General features: G+C 47.9%; 1 protein-coding gene and 1 long non-coding RNA gene across 7 annotated transcripts in view; one reads left to right on the plus strand and one right to left on the minus strand.

Annotated features, from left to right (window-relative positions):
* Nucleotides 1–12,341: 12,341 nt before the first annotated feature.
* Tbc1d22al (TBC1 domain family, member 22a like) lies at nt 12,342–12,971 on the minus strand. Its single transcript, NR_176818.1, is given in 1 exon segment — nt 12,342–12,971. It is a non-coding gene; the product is annotated as a TBC1 domain family, member 22a like (long non-coding RNA).
* A 24-nt stretch (nt 12,972–12,995) lies between these two features.
* Tbc1d22a (TBC1 domain family, member 22a) overlaps nt 12,996–16,109 on the plus strand; it is a 287,645-nt gene continuing 284,531 nt past the window's right edge. For 5 of the 6 annotated variants that reach the window (XR_015624388.1, XR_015624387.1, XM_087559126.1 and 2 more), the window contains exon 1: nt 12,996–13,216. Coding sequence is in view for 4 of the 6 variants with exons in the window: in XM_087559126.1 (XP_087415252.1) it covers nt 13,155–13,216 (62 nt within the window). In the remaining 2 variants the exon portion in view is untranslated. 6 annotated transcript variants of the gene reach the window in all.

Consider the following 16,109-nt stretch of genomic DNA (forward strand, 5'->3'; position numbering starts at 1 on the left):
TCCGTGGGTTGAGAGGGGAGTCTCAGAAAGCAACTAGCCCGCCTGTACCTTCATATTTTCTCCATCACCCTCTCTGCTGTTTGCCCATGGTCCTCTCTCTTTTGTCCTGCCTCCCTTGGAGAGAGGAGGGTGCTCACTCTGGCCAGAGTGGAGAGGAAGAGATAGGGTGTGGCTTAGCATTAAGGCACTCACCAAACTTTGGGCTTCATGTCCACCACTGTGAAAATAAATGAACGAATGAATGATTAACTCTTTGTTTAAAATCAAAACAAAGCTTAGTGCTGGGGAGATGGCTCGAGTTGGTAACGTGCCAGCCACAGAAGTATGAGGGTTCAAGTTCAACTCCCAGAACCCACTCATAAGAGGTTGGGTGAGGTGGCAGGCTCTTGTAATTCCAGAGCTGGGGAGGTGGAGACAGGGGCATTGCTGGTGTTTGCTCAGGTTCAGGCACCAGGTTCAGTGAAAGACCAGAGCTTTCAGGTGGAAAGAAACTGAGGTAGGTACCTGACATCAACCTGTACCCTCTCCCCATACCCTCTGCCACATGTGTACACACGTGTAAATGCACACGCACACATACACAGAATAGAGGGGCTCCAGCTATAGCCTCGGCTAGCAATGGAGGGCTATTTCATGACTTTCTTGAATGATTCACTGGTCTCTAGGCCCTGGCTTGCCCACTTGCAAAGGGGGACAGTTCAAGATGGAGCAATGGAATTCCCTACTGTCTGTGACTCTTTAAGGCTTTCTGGTCATATCCTTGGCCTCCAGTCACTTGACCAAGCGCTTTTTGTTGTGTACGTTCTGTGACAGTCCTGGGAGCGACAAGTCTGGGAGTTTGAGAGGCAGGTTTTATGTGCACAGAGTTTGTTTTGCTTCCTGCCTAAACTGGTACAGAAAGAAATCCACCCTCTTCCTCTCTAGAAAAGGAAATAGCCTGAAGGAAGCATGACAGTGTGTCACTGTGACCATAGCCATAGGGAGACATGGGAAAGAGACCCCCTGCAGGTCCTGAAGATCCTGCAGATCCAAAGCTGCAGGCTCTCCATGACACAAGGCAGCAACAGGATATCCGAGAGGAGTCCTGGTGAGGATCCAATGCAGATAGCGTAGCAGAAGCCAGAGGTCTCGAGCCAAACCAATGACTCATTGTAATGAACATTTGCAAGTAAAGTTGTGTGGACAAAAAAGGAATACGCTGTGTGACACGCTGTGACACACTAGAGCTTCCATGATGAGACTTTTGTTTGTTTGTGTGTGTGTGTGTGTGTGTGTGTGTGTTCTTTTTGCTTTGTTTTTGTTTTCTATTTTTATTTATTTTCTTTTGAGGGGAGGTTGCAAGGGTGGAGGGTGGATACGAAGGGATGGGGAGATGAGTGGGATTGGAACATATGATAAGGTAGTGGGGCTGAGCCTGGCATGGTGCCATCTGATCACTCACGGACTTGAGGAGGATCTGTTGGGTACTGGGGCTCTCACTCCTACCAATTCTTGGAAGAGCTGTCTGCTGAGTTGCCTTTGTGCTAACAAAATCCCAGTCCCAGGAGCTGGCAGGAGACTGCATCTCACCAGGGCAATTCCCCAGTTGTCGCTTCTTTGATCTTTACTTATGAGGTATGCGAGATGGAGTCGGCTCCCTCTTTTACAGATGGGTGTGGTTAGGCTCAGAGTGAGGCTGGCTAGGATATACTTGAGTCTCATGAAGCTTGGGCCACCTAAGAGACAGCTCTGGGATCTTGCAGATACTCCAGAAAGACATCGTCAAGTCAACTGGCACTTGGGACAGGAAAGCCTCTGGTGGAAGGCACAAATTAGAAAGGCAAGCCCTGGAAATGGAGATTGGCCACCCTGGGGCTATAGGGTTCCAGGGGTCTCAGCAACAGGTTGAAATGGTCCTAGAGTCAATACAGAGAAGACTGGGGAAAGGGACAAGAAGAGGAACCCTCTGAGAAGTCTGAACCCAACACAGAGTTGTCCCATAGACACTGGAAGCCCCTGATGGTTCCTGGGCTAACCATTATGTGATGGGCCACACTCCTCCGGAGGAGAATGAGTAGCCATTGTGGGGAGAGATTGCTGGGGGAGCTGGTGGGAGTCAGGTCTTCCTTGGCTTGCATAGTCCCTGGTGTACCATGGGCAGGGCACCGGGCCACTGGAAAACCAGCTGAGGCTAGGACAGGCAATAATGGCATCTGGGGCCAATGACTGACAGGAGTGAGAGAAATAAGGAAGTGGGCAGGGCATGCTCTTAAGCCCGACTTGTCTTCTGTCTGCCATGCCCTCCCTGGCGTCTGCCTGGTGCTGGAAAGCCACATTCCAGCTCTGACAGCCCTTAGAAATGAGCCCTGAGCTAAGATTCTCACAGGGGGTAGCCTAGGGTTAAGGATCTTTCCAGTTGCTCAATTTAGGCTTTAAACAAGAGGAGGCTCTGACTAAGCTTTCTGTCCCCTTCTCCAGTTCTTCCCTCATTCCTCTGCCTCCCCTAGATCTTGACAGAAGGTCTGTGGGTTGGGCGGGGCAGAAATCATAATCCCTACTTTATGGGCAGGAAAGGTGAAGCCCCAGGTCACTCCCCCCCCAACAATATCAAGTCTAAGGCCAGGAAGGACTAAGGTGGAAGCAGGTGACCCAGCCCTGAAGCTAAGCCCATTCTTCTCAAAGCTTACATCACTACAGAAGAATGTGAAGACTTGTCTCCCCCCCCCACCTCCATCCCCCACTGCGGCCCCCCCAACCATAAGCTGGGTGGTAGGATCAGAAAGGACCAAGAGTGTCCTGCGATTTAGGACAAGGTTTCTGTGGCCCTATAGCCTTCTGGGGCAAGGGTCTAAATTCTAGTTTATTCGATGAGCGTGTTCTGAACATCCTGCCTGCCGCTGACCAGAGGCAGTGGGAGGAAGGTTGTCACTTGCTGGGCTCTCTGCATAGCCAGAACCGTGAGGCTAGAGCGAGGAGCTGGATCTCAGACAGCTTGTCTGAGGACTTGCTAGATGCAGAGAGGATAACACACAGTATGGCGGTGTCTAGTGAGGGGTCCAGCCCCCTGCTGGAGATGACACTTTTGCCTGCCATAGTGGGCTATCTGCTGGTCAGTCCCTTCCTTTCATGACTTGGCATCCAAAGTGGATATGCTTAGCAGTAAGTTCCCCAGCCCCCCAGCCTCCTGCTGCCTTGTGAGGGTCGGGAGAGGGTAGCAAAGCTGGCTAGGAACCCTTGTGGTAGTGGCACACACCTCTAATCCCAGCATTAGGAGGCAGAGGCAGGCGGATCTCTGTGAGTTTGGGGCCAGCCTGGTCTACAGTAAAATACTATTTCAAAAAACCAGAAAACTGGTTAGGGGGAGGACCTTGAGTTCCATGCAGGCCTAAGAAGTCTGCTTCCATGGGGTTCTTTGACACTGCCCAGGTTGTCCTCTCTAACACCATGTTTTCTTAATGAGCAGCTCCACCCCAAGCAGCCTGAGACATTTATTCTTTCTGAATAGGGCTCTTCTCCTGTGGTAGGCTGCCCTTAGCCCAATCCTTTCTCTCACAGCAAGAGAGGGGCTAGTTGTAGGGCTGACCCTGGCCTGAGTCACAGGGTCATGGCCTCTGTCACTACCTTCACAATCCTGGGGTTACAGATGTGGTGGAGGCTGGGTGTTTCTCCCCTAGAAGCCTGTTCTCTTCTTTTTTTTTTTTTTTTTTTTTTTTTGGTTCTTTTTCTCGGAGCTGGGGACCGAACCCAGGGCCTTGCGCTTCCTAGGTAAGCGCTCTACCACTGAGCTAAATCCCCAGCCCCTGTTCTCTTCTTTAGTACCTGGAGAAGTGAAGACCACACCGTAGCTCAAAGGATGAAAGGGGGCAGGAAGTGGGAAGCGGGAGAGCTGAGGGTGGAGCCTGTTCAGGATTGGCCTCCAGTGCCTCCTCCCAGCTGCACTGTCTGTCATCAAGGTCACTGTAAAACTTTCCTGTAATTAAGAGCAAGGCGAGAGGGGCTTGGGAAGAGGTGAATCCAGGTTGCAAAACCTCCACTGCTGTTTTCTTTTCTTCCACCTGCTGCACGTGTAGGTTGGTTGTCCCTCTGTGTAGACATCCTCCTGCGCAAAGCAAGGAACCGCCCCCTGAACCTCCTTGTCCTGCCCCCGAGCCTCCCATTTGACAGCTACTGCCTTTGGGGACAACTCACGGTGTCAGACACTCACTGCTTCTCCTGGCATCACTCCCGGGAAGCCTGGGCCAGTGAGAATGAGAGGACACTAAGGAACACAGGGTTGGAGGGGCCGCTCACCAGAGCCGGGGTGTGTAGCTCCTGGGCATGCGCTCTCACGGGGCTTCTCTGCTGCCGGGAAGCTCTTTCTGATTTACCTGTCCATTTGTGGTACATTCATCCCGAAAGTCCCCTGGTAGTCCCAGCTTGTTCAATGTACCAGATACAGCCCTCCAGAATCCCTGCCCTGAACCCTCTTTGTTTCACAATTTAAATATCTTATGAATAGAACACAGACAAACTATCAGGCATCTCAAAGGATGGAGCTCTTCAAACCCCACTTACAGAAAACGCGGTGAATAAACCTCACTGGGAACAGGAGATGCTGATGTGAAGAAATTATAATGGGCTGGTGTGGTGGTTTGGATAGGTTTGGGCCCCATAGACTCATGTGTTTGAATGCTTGGCCCACTGGGAGTTGCACTAGTAGGAGGTGTGGCCTTGTGAGAGTAGGCGTGGCCTTGTTGGAGGAAGTGCGTCACTTTTTGGGTGGGCTTTGAGGTATCTATGCTCAGGTCTCGTTCAGTGTGGCCACCCGTAGAAGAGTGTCCTCCTGGCTGCCTTCAGATCAAGCTATAGAAATGGGTTTCACCAGCACCATGTCTGCCTGCACGCTGCCATGCTTCCTGCCATGATGATGATGGACTGAACCTCTGAAACTGTGAGTCAGCCCCAATTAAATATTGTCCCTTGTAAGAGTTGCCTTGGTCATGGTGTCTTTTCACAGTAATAAAGCCCTAATTAAGACAGCTGAAGAGACTGCCTAGCAGTCAAGAGCACTGGCTGTTCTCCAAGTTGGTACTCCTGCATCCTCACAGCGGCTTACATGGTCTGTAACTCCACTTCCAGGGAAATCCAATGCCCTCTTCTGGCCTCTGTGGGTACTGCAGGCACATTGTGCACAGACATGCATGTAGGCAAAGCACCCATACACATAAAATAAATTTAAATCTTAAAAAAAAGGGGGGGTGTTGGGGATTTAGCTCAGTGGTAGAGCGCTTGCCTAGCAAGTGCAAGGCCCTGGGTTCGGTCCCCAGCTCTGAAAAAGAAGAAGAAGAAGAAGAAGAAGAAGAAGAAGAAGAAGAAGAAGAAGAAGAAGAAGAAGAAGAAGAAGAAGAAGAAAAGACACAGCTAGCCTCTGCTATGGGAAAGCTTCACCGTAATAAGATTGATGAATGATCTTGCAAGGCAAGCTTTGTAAGAGGTTTCTGAAACTGGCAATATATTACATGTATCCTGATAGATAACTTGCCCCTAGCTTCAACCCAGGCAGGACTATCAACATTATGGTGCTTTGCTGAAGTGGATTCGAATGTCACAAAGTTCTGCATTTTAGTGGACTTGAAGGGTAGAGAAGGGCTGCCCTTACTCCATGTCCAAGGGTGAGTGGTATAAGCCAATCAGAGTATGGCCCTGCATTTTCACAGGGTGAATGCTTTAGGGATGGCAAATTCAGCAAACCTTCAGCATCCTTGGAGAATACAGACACCCCCCCCCCCAATAATTATCAGATGTGTCAGTTCGTCCATTGTAGAAGAGTGCATGGTTAGGAAAATGGCTTACTCAGCAAAGTGTTTGCCGCACATGTAAAAGCTGGGCATGGTGGCCGGCTTCTGTAACTCTGGGTCTAGGGAGGCAGTGATAGAGGGGTTCCTGGTGTTTGCTGGCTACTCTAGCCAAGTCAGTGTGTTCCAGGTTCAGTGACAGATTCTGTCTCAAAAAATGAGGTGGAGAGGGAATGAACAAGATATTTGACTTGGGCTCTACATGTATGTGGACACATGTGGCATGAGCGCTCACACATACACGTGTGCATGCACACCCACATGTACACAGAGTACAGTATTTGCACAGAGCCTATGCATACCTTCCCATGGACTTTAGCCATAGATTACATAACCCCCAGTACAATGCAAGTCTATGAGGTAGTTGTCATACTGCTCTACTTAGGGAAAGGCAATAACAAGTCAGACATGAAACTTGTAGATACAGAGTGACAACTGGTATCTAAGCTGAAGTCAGGAATCCAACTAGGGCACCATGCCTGGTTTAGGACTGGATTCATCACTACAAGGCGAACTCTTAGTGGCTCTAAACTAGAATGCCTTCAGCTCCGCTGGGTACTGGCAGCCATCCTATGATAATGAGGGAAGCCGGTTTGCAGCTTTTATTACCACAAGAAGGAGGGCAGAGGCAAGAGCCTCGTTCTAAGTGGACCTGCAGCCTGGGCTGGTTGTATCCAAAGTGTGACTTTGTCCTACTTTTTTTTCCCCCATTGCTCAACCAGTAACTTCCTGCAATTGTTTAAGTCAGTGTATGTTTTGTTCATCTGGAAACATTTTAACTCATACAATGGACTTCTAGAATTTTCTCAGTCTACATGTATAACTTCTAACAAAAGATGGAAATGCCATCATGAATAGTAGCCTAAAAATGATTTCTAGTGTCCTAGTGCTAGGGCTTGAACCTAGGTCCTCATGAATACTGAACTTCTGCTCAGCCGCTGAACTATATCCCAGCCTTCTTTTTACTTTTTATTTTGAGACAGTGTCAAATTAGTTTTCTGAGACTGTCCTTGAAGTCATTCTGCAGCTCCCGCATGCCTTGTATTTAGGATCCTCTGGCCTCACCTTCCTAAATGTGAAGAATGTCTGAACTCCCAGGTCTGGCTTAAACATTTTCCTTTGTAAATAAATAAGTAAACAAAACCAGATATTGGGGCCATCATTTGACCATGGTTTCTCAGCCCCGCACTGGCAGCTGTGTCAAAGTTCATTTAACCCACTGCTTTTACAGTTGGACAGATGACTGTGATTTTTCAGTTTTTAGTAGACGTAGAGGTGGTGCTTAAGATGTGTGTCTCTTTGTCCAGTTCTTTAGGGTAAATTCCTAGACGCTGGAGTGCACAAAGTTTGCACGTTTGTGGAGTTCTGAACTCATCTAGTTTGTCAAATGTCACTGAAGAAATATGGTCCTGGTTTACATTCTCAGTGATTGTGCTGCTTCTCAGCTATCATAATAGCCTTAATCTAGTGTGTGTGTGTGTGTGTGTGTGTGTGTGTGTGTGTGTGTGTGTGTGTGTGTGTGTGCGCGTGCGCGCGCATGTGCATGCATTTTACTAAGGATTATCTGTTAGGAAAAAGGGTCTTGTTATGTAGCCCTGGCTGTCCTGGAACTCTCTATGTAGAGCGGGCTGGCCTTGAACTCACAGACATCCATCTGCTTCCTCAAGTGCTATGATTAAAGGCAAGCGCCCCATACCTATTCTGTTTCTGGGGGCATTGAACCTAGGCTCTCAAGCTTGGTAGGTAATCATCGTATCTAGAGTCATATCCACCGTCCTATCCACAGTCCTTTGAATGTTTAAACTGTAAAATTTTGAGATAGGGTCTTGCTAAGTTTTACAGGCTGGCCCTGGAACCTGCAATTCTTTTGCCTCAGCCTGGGTACCTGGCTCTACATCCTTCTTTTTCATCTTTGTCCATCTAGACATGAATGAATGCTATTTCTATTAAACTTTTTAAGTCTCATTTTCTTTTCAAGGGATGGTATCACTGTGTAGCCTAGGCAGGCCTTGAACTCTGGATCCTCCTGTCTCTGCTTCTTGGGTGCTGACACTTACAGGTTTGGGCCATGTGTCCTGTTTTTATATCTTTTTCATTTCAATTGTTAATTTTTTGACAAACATTGTAATACACTGAACCGGTCTTCATCACATACTTCCGGCTTTGTTGCTGTAGCGAGAAGAATATTTAAGGGAGGAAGGACTTATCTTGATTCGTGGTTTGAGAGGATACAGTCGGAGTGGTCCCCGTCTGACTGCATTGTAGAGGCAGCTGGGGATCGGAGAGCTAGGGCCAGACTACTTCCATAAAGTATACCCCCAATGATAAGCTTCCCCTACTGAGGCCTCACTTCCAAAGGATTTGGGGTTTCCCTAAATCCACAAGCAGATGGGGACTAAGGATTTCCATTATGGGAGCCTGTGGGGGACATCTCACTTCCAAACCATAACATCCTTCTTACTGGGCCGCTGCCACAGAAGGTTGCCAGCTCCTGTGGAACAAAGGCAGGTGGGTAGGTCTCTGAGGGGCTTTGGGTGCACCAGAGATTTTCATCTTGCTTGCAGTTCTTGGGCAGAATGTGCAGAGAATACAACAGCCAGAGTTGAGGAGGGCCTGCCCTGAATGAATGCTCCAGGCTTTGCCACAGGTGGACCCTGAATGCCATGGTACCTGATCTGCCAGGCAAATTTTGCAAGAGTGGTGTGACTGTCACGGTCTAATCAGCCACTTTTAAAACTAAACTTGAGGCCTGTTACACAGGAGGGAATTCATGGCGGGTACTGCACAAAATTCATACCTGGTCAAGAGTCCATGCCTGGGGAAGTCATAGGCCCTAGGGAAAAACCAACTACGGCTGTTTTGCTGAGTAGACATGTTCTCAAACTGCCTTTTAAACATTTTTGTTTCTCTCCTTGTTCGAAGAAGCGTCTCTTTGCAGTTGCAGCAGTCAATTCAGAGACTCAAAACAACTCAAAGAGAATATTGAGTACTCAGGCCTAAAGGAAACCTCTGTGTTGATCCATTGTCTTCAGGGCTCAAGGAACATCACAGGAAAGAGGGAAGAGCGTCAGAGCTGGGGAGTGGGAAGGAGGGCCAGCTGAGGCACGGGCATTCCACTCAGACTCCCTGGCATTTGTGTTACCCACTGGTTCATATTCTTCCCTTAAGCAATGACGTTTCTTGTATTTTGTCCTGTCTCACCTACCCAGCCTCAAGCAATGGTTACAAGAGACCCAGTGTGAACATCTTCCCCACCCCTCAAGCTTCCCGGTGAACCCTGCCTATGCTCTGTTGCATTATTTGAATTGGCCTCACCCCTAAGTTCACAGCAGCTCAGTGCATAGCAGAGCAGGAGCTCAAAGACATGCTGATGTACAGTCAAAGATCATAAATGTGGGAAAAATCACAGACTGTCACAAGCGCCTCAAAGTAGTTTGCTTTAAGATACAAGCACAACAGCACAAGGAAACCTATGAATTTTCTGATTATCGTTCCAACACCCAGAGGCGAACACTCTTCTGAATTTCGCTTTCAGCATTCTTGTGCTTTTAAAAAAAATGGCATTAATAAAACAGAACACTACTAAATGGTGTTGTGCCATACGCTTCCATTAAAGCCTTCTCTCTCAACCGTGTGAAATTAATGTCGATGTCTGTAAAAGTGAATTTATTTTTTATTACCAGAGTATTTTAGCGGGAAACTCATTTGTCAATTCTCCTGCAGATGACATTTTGATTGCTTTTCTTCCAACCCCCACCTCCACTAGGAGAGAAGATGAAATGAACACTCTTTTCCTTGCACAGCTGGGTGCTCTGCTCCAGGGTACATAACCTGAGGGAAATTGCTGAGTTGCACAATATCTTTATCTACTAGAAATTTCTAAATGGCCCAAGTTATTGAATGCGTTTGAACCCCCTCCTGCAGGCCATAAGAGCTTGTCTTTGTTTACAAACCCACGTTTTCATGCGTCTTGGCGTTCAGTTTTCTTCAGTCTGCTCCTTGTCAAACAGTACCCTGTTGCTTTTCATTTGCTTGTCTAAACCTCAGTGAATGGAGGCCTCTTGTGCTTGCTGCCCAACAACTGTTGGCTTCACCTACAGTCCTAGACACTTGAGAGGTGGAGTAGGAGGGTAAGACCATCCTGAGTAACAGCCAGGGTCTGTCTTCCTCCCCAAACCGTTCTACTCGACATTTCTTACTTCAGGTATTTGGAACTCTGTCCTATCTGGTTCTTGCACAGGTCCCAATCCCAACTCCATATTGCTGTAACTTTTAAACCTATCCTCCTATACTTTCCTTTTGAATCCATGCCTGCCCTTCCCACAGCCATTTTTATACATTCCCCACCTTGGCTTTGTCTTGGTGACCGTCAGTCATGACAGTGCTGTCCCCAATCACTAGGGGTTTGTTTCCCCCTGGCCTCCCCACCAGCTTGTCTCATCATGAATCAGTGTAATCTAATATAGTGTCAGAGTGAGACATAACCTTATGCTGCAGCTCTTGGCTTCACTTCTTGACCCAGGATAGCACGTAGGAAAGCCTACAGGCTCTGGAGGGCTGAATTTAGGGCACCATTGTCACACCTAACCTGTCAGGGCAGCTGCTGATTCCCCTGTGCTCTTACACAGCATTTTCTTTCTTTCTGCTCCAGAGTTCTTCCTAGTCCTGCTGGCTCCTTGCCTTTTCAGTCTTTTCATAAAAACCAAACTGAGCTTGAGAGGACTGTCTTTGGTGTTGCCTGAAGGAGATTCCTAAGGCTACTGGGACCCTATCTCTGGTGAGGTCTCATAGCTGAGATTAGGAAGAGGTCCCTGGAGCCTATTCTTTTTTTTTTTTTTTTTTTTTTTTTTGAGTCAGAGTCTATATAGACCAGGCGGGCTTTGAACTCACTGAGACCCTCCTGTCTCTGCCTCCCAAGTGCTGAGATTAAAGGCTCATGCCACCAGGCCTGGCCCCTGTGGCCTTCTTGAACTCTACTAGGGGGGGATTCTAAGTCTTCCCCCCAGGCATTGCACATGCTAGGAAAGCACTGTTACCACTATGTTCCCAGCTTCATATATATATACTATCTATATCTTAATTCTTTTCAGAGAGGGTATTTCTATATACCCTCTGACCTTAGACTTGAGGCATCTTTTATCTGCAGCCTTGGATGGCTGGAATTATACACCTATGCCACAATGCTCAGGGTTTATTTTAAAAACATGACATACTGGGGTGGTCAGATGGCTCATGGGAAGTGTCTGTGGCATAAACATATGGACCTAGTTTGGATCCTTAGCATTATGTAAAATCTTGGTGTGTCCTAGAACTTTAATGCTGGATGGGCAGAGAAAGGGAGGTTCCCTAGAACAGTCTAGGCAGTTGATGTGAGAAGGTACAGTAAGGGCTAGGTTGTTGAGCAACAGTGGAAGACATCTGAGGTTGACTGCTGGCTTCTGCCTAACACACACACATGCATGCATGCATGCATGCACATGCGCGCAGACACATGCAGACACACACACACACACACACACACACACACACACACACGCACAAACACATTACCAGTTTATTATCCTTTTGTAAGGGCCAATGTTAATGACTGTATTATTCCAACTTTAGTATGTGTACCACTAAAGTGAGCACACACAATTTATAATTTCCATCCTCCTGCCCCAGCCTTTTGAGAAGCAGGGTTACAGCTGGGCGCCACTAAAATTTTCTTCCAGGAGCTCTCTAGGCAATGGTAGGAAATGGTTATTAATCTTAGTTCGGTCAGACCTCCCAGATTCCAAGGACTATTAGAAATGGGATTCCAGGGAGAAGCTGAAGCTATTCTCTCTAGGTTGTGCCTGAAGGGAATCATATGGGGCTCGCTGACATCGTCCCTTGTATTTCCTTTTCTATGCTTGTGTCAAAAGGGATTCCTGGAGAGCCCTGGGGTTGTCATCCAGGCAGCAAATGTTTACGGTCTACTATTTCAGTTCCCCAGGCCACAGCTGTGCAGGGAATGAAGGGGAACAGGTGCCACCCTTTTCTGCAGAGTTAAAGTAGAGTTGGGTAACTACTGCAGTCTATAAGGAGCTGCGGAAGGCTTTATTCTTAAAGGATGGGAACAAAGTTGAGATAGAGCACTGGACCGTTCACCCTGCTCTGAGTACCGAGAAGTCTGGCATACAACTGGGCTGAGCCATTGAAGGTCCTTTAGTGTTTTTTTTCTTGCATCCAGCCTAAACCAACACCACTTGTCAATATGTCTAGAAGCTTGGGTTTTGAGAATATAATCAGGGTCTGGGTTAAACAGGGAGACCATATCAAAAGCAGAAGTGCAAGAGACAGCAGTGGTGAATGTTTCTCAGTAATAAAGGCAACTGGCAGTTGGCACTACTAGTGTTACACTAAAGCTCCCGGCTGATTTGTCAGCCTCTCACCCTTGAGTTTAAGACTATAGAAATTTTGCGTCAATCGCGTAAGTAATTTCAAGTAGCTACGTCACACAGCAAAAAGTGAAAGTAAACTTAACATATTCTACAGAACCCAATATATATATATATAATATCATTTAATGTGAAATTATAATTAACATCTCCATATTAAGCTTTTGGATCTTGCCTGTATCTTACAATTAAAGCACACTTTACTGCGGACTTAGAAGCACGCGAGCGCCGGCAAGATGAATTCTTCATGCCTCTGTGCCTATTCGTTCTTCAGGTGAAGTCCGGGCGGATCCGCACCATCGCCCCACATATGCTCCGGCGGTAGTTGCTTCCTTCACTTTACTGTGCTGTGTTTACTGGTCCGTGGTCAATGCCCTGGCGATGAGGCTTGGACCACATTACAGCGGGAGAGGTTTTCCACCTTCCCGTCCGCTTGCTCGCAGCTGGGTCCGGATGTGTATTTTGCTCCTTCTGGTTCTCCGCACTTGCTAGTGGGCTGCGAACAAACTAAGGCCGACTTGGTCTTCAGAGGCACGCGGCTCCGGAATTCATAGCGGTCAACTCGCCCCGGTGGGCTCAGAGGCCGGGATCCAGCGGCCTCAGACCGTGCCTGTCGACCTGAGCGCTCCCAGTCCCGCTCGAACATACGCAACGCGAAGACTGCATTCTTTCCTGCGCAACAGCCACGCACACATCCCAGCGTCGCCTTTTCATGGCGTCAAGCACAGCCTGAAACGGAGGCGGGACTTCCGGGATCGCCGAGTCACAACTTCCGGACGGAGGCGGAAGCGCCTCTCGGGTCTACGCTCCGGAGTCCTGGTATCTCTGAGGGGCCAACCGGGCATAGGAGAGGGCCGCTGGAGGTTGGCCGGCCGCTCTCGGGTGTCAGGGTTGCGGATCTGAGGGATGAGGAGCGGCCATGGCCAGCGACGGGGCCAGGAAGCAGTTCTGGAAGCGCAGCAACAGCAAGGTCCCGGGCAGGTGGGTGTGACGGGAGGGCCAGGTCGGGGTCAGGGGTCAGAGGTCAGGTGGCCGTGCTGTCCTGTTGGACTGTGGGTGGAGTGGGAGTCTGGGGAAGGGAACCTGGGCTCCAAGGAGACTGCTGGGCTATGTGAGGGGCTAGGGAAGTGGGGGTCGGCAGTAGGAGTGTGGGGTCTGGAAGGTGACAGTGGCCGTACCTAAGAGTAAGGAGGATGAGGAGCTGCCCCAAGTGCCTCCAGATCCTGTCATGTTCTCTCCTGCGAAACTCCTTGGCTCCCTGGGGAAGCTGGAAGGAACTGACCCGGGTCATGCCCTGGAGAGTTTGGTGGAGTCAGGAAACTGGCCAGGGAGAGGCAGCGCCTTCAGGGGAGGTTGGTCTCAGCAGGGTGTGTGGTGGTTTGACCACTTGGATCTTCTCTCGTCTCTCTGGTGGACTGATGCTTTTGCTTTGAGCTTGGAAGCGCTTTGTGAATTTCTGTGGTTCCCACCTTCTGGCCTCTAGACACCAGTCTTCTGACAGCAACAGGAAACAAAGAATAATAATAAAAGCACTTGGGTGCTGTTGGAAGCTATCGAGCTCCAAAGTCCTTCTGTGATTGGTTATGGCCTGATGCCTCTCGAGGCCTTAGGGAATGAAGAGACAGCACCCGGAAAATACCTAAGATCAAGTCAGTTACTGACTAGACTCTGTTTCAGAAAAGTTCATCTCAAGGTTTCAAACATAGTTTATTCTGTTCCCAAACCAAAGTCTGAGATAGATTCTAACGTTAGCCACTTCTCTAACTCTGAAGATTTTGACATTGAGGTAACTTAAAATAGAACCATTCATGAGCACAGAAAATGGTCTGTCTTCTTCGCTTTATAAGAGACACCATTGTGTGGGTGTGTGAGTGTTAAAGTTGTAAATTTTGACATCCACTGTACACAACCACAAAATGTGCTTTTCAGAGTGGTTGGGGGTCAGCAGGTGTCACTGACTGCTGGACCACAGTGATTTGGAAGATGAAGGAAGTCCTCAGAGATGCCCAGACACTTTTTTTTTTTTTTGTACAGTATCAGGACTAGGCTTGATTGAACAGTTAAGAACTTTTTTTTTTAAAAAAGATGTATTTATTTATGTATGAGTACACTGTTACTGTCTTCAGACACACCAGAAGAGGGCATCAGATCCCATTACAGATGGTTGTGAGCCACCATGTGGTTGCTGGGAATTGAACTCAGGACCTCTGGAAGAGCAGTCAGTGCTCTTACCCACTGAACCATCTCTCCAGCCCAGTTAAGTAAGATGAGTGGAAGACACTGGTCTAAGAGTGAGTTGCAGGTCCTACTATGACAGGAACAAACATGTAGAACTTAGTGCCAGATAAACAGAAGCAGGTGACAGTGTGACTTCTGCTGTTGCCTTTACATCTTGAGACTCAGTTTCCCTTAAGTATGAACCGTAATTTATTGTTAAGAGTCAACTGAGATATAAAAATAATGGAGTTGCTGTATGGAGTTGTAGAATTCAATGACCCTGATGGGGAAAGGATTGTGGGAAGGGATGCTGGGAGGGGGCAGTGAGCAGTATATAAAGGGAATAGTAAAATAAATAATAAGTATATATAAAAGAAGAATTCAATGACCCTTTCCATCTAATGCTGTCTCTTCATAATGCATTTATTTATTTATTTATTTATTTATTTATTTATTTATTTGAGATAGGGTCTCATTTATAGTGCACACTGGCCTTGAGCTTCTGATCCTCTCACCTCATTCTCCCGAGTATACAAGTGGGTCACTACACCTGGTGTGGTAGTTTGTACTGGGCTAAACGGTGACATCCCCAACACTTGTACAGTGACTACGACTGTGACCTTGCTTGAAAGCAGGGTTTTTGTAGACATTATTGAGCAATGGGGAGGCCCTTATTCAGTCTCTGGTTCCCATAAGAACATGGAACCTTATATACAGAGGGAGGCAGAGGTAGGGGAGATGACCATGCATTGATGGAAGCAGAGATCAGAACGATGTGTTTACAAGTCAAAACTGGGATTGCCGGCAACCACCAGAAGCTAATCATGGCGGGAAATGGCCTTCACTGACAGCACAATCTGCTGACATCTTGGTTTCACGACCCAAGAGCGGAAACATTTCCACAGGAAAGTGACACAGTCTCAGACTTTTTGGTGTGACCCCACACTACCAAAGACAGACTTCTTTCTTCTCAGCCTTGTTGCCGTGTTATGTATCAGGTGCTTTTGAGAACAGCTCCCAAGTTACAGAGCTGATGAGGAGTCTTGTGACTTGCTGGAGGGTGCTGCTAAGGACTGGACAAGGGAGAGGCTGGGCCCTGAAGAGAGCCTGTGCAGCCTCTGCTCTGCCCTTTTGCCTTGTAGCCCTCCCCTGTGGTAGTGTTTCTGATTTTGGTGACAGTCTGGAATTCTTCCAGAAGGAGAGTGTGCAAAGGTATGCCCCATTCCTTCCTGAGTTGTCCAGTACCCACATTCTGGGTTTCCATCTGTACAGGAAAGTGCTAGCAGAGAACTAGGCTCCCAGGGTCTTGTCCACTCTTCAAGTGGGCCTCATGATTGTTGTCTTTGACCAGGGAAGCCCTGGGCCTGTGTGTCAGGGAGACCACAGAGTCTTACCTCTGAGTTCCAGACAGCGAGGGGAGTTTTGTATAGCAGAACCCTTCTCAGTTCCTTGATAGTGAAGGTGATGAATTGAGTTCCATCAAGGACCTAGTGTTTTCCATATTCCATATTGGTGCTCCCATTGATATGTTGTCTACTAGGAGTTTGCCATTTACAAAACATGGCTTTGTCCCATAGACAACACTCAGCAAGGCAGAGTGGGTTGAAAGCCCTTGGCCATTTCTCTAGAGATGCTTGTTACACACAGATGTTCCTTT

The sequence above is a fragment of the Rattus norvegicus genome, chromosome 7, assembly GCF_021556685.1.
Source record: "Rattus norvegicus strain SHRSP/BbbUtx chromosome 7, alternate assembly SHRSP_T2T, whole genome shotgun sequence".
Classification (NCBI taxonomy): Eukaryota; Metazoa; Chordata; class Mammalia; order Rodentia; family Muridae; genus Rattus; species Rattus norvegicus.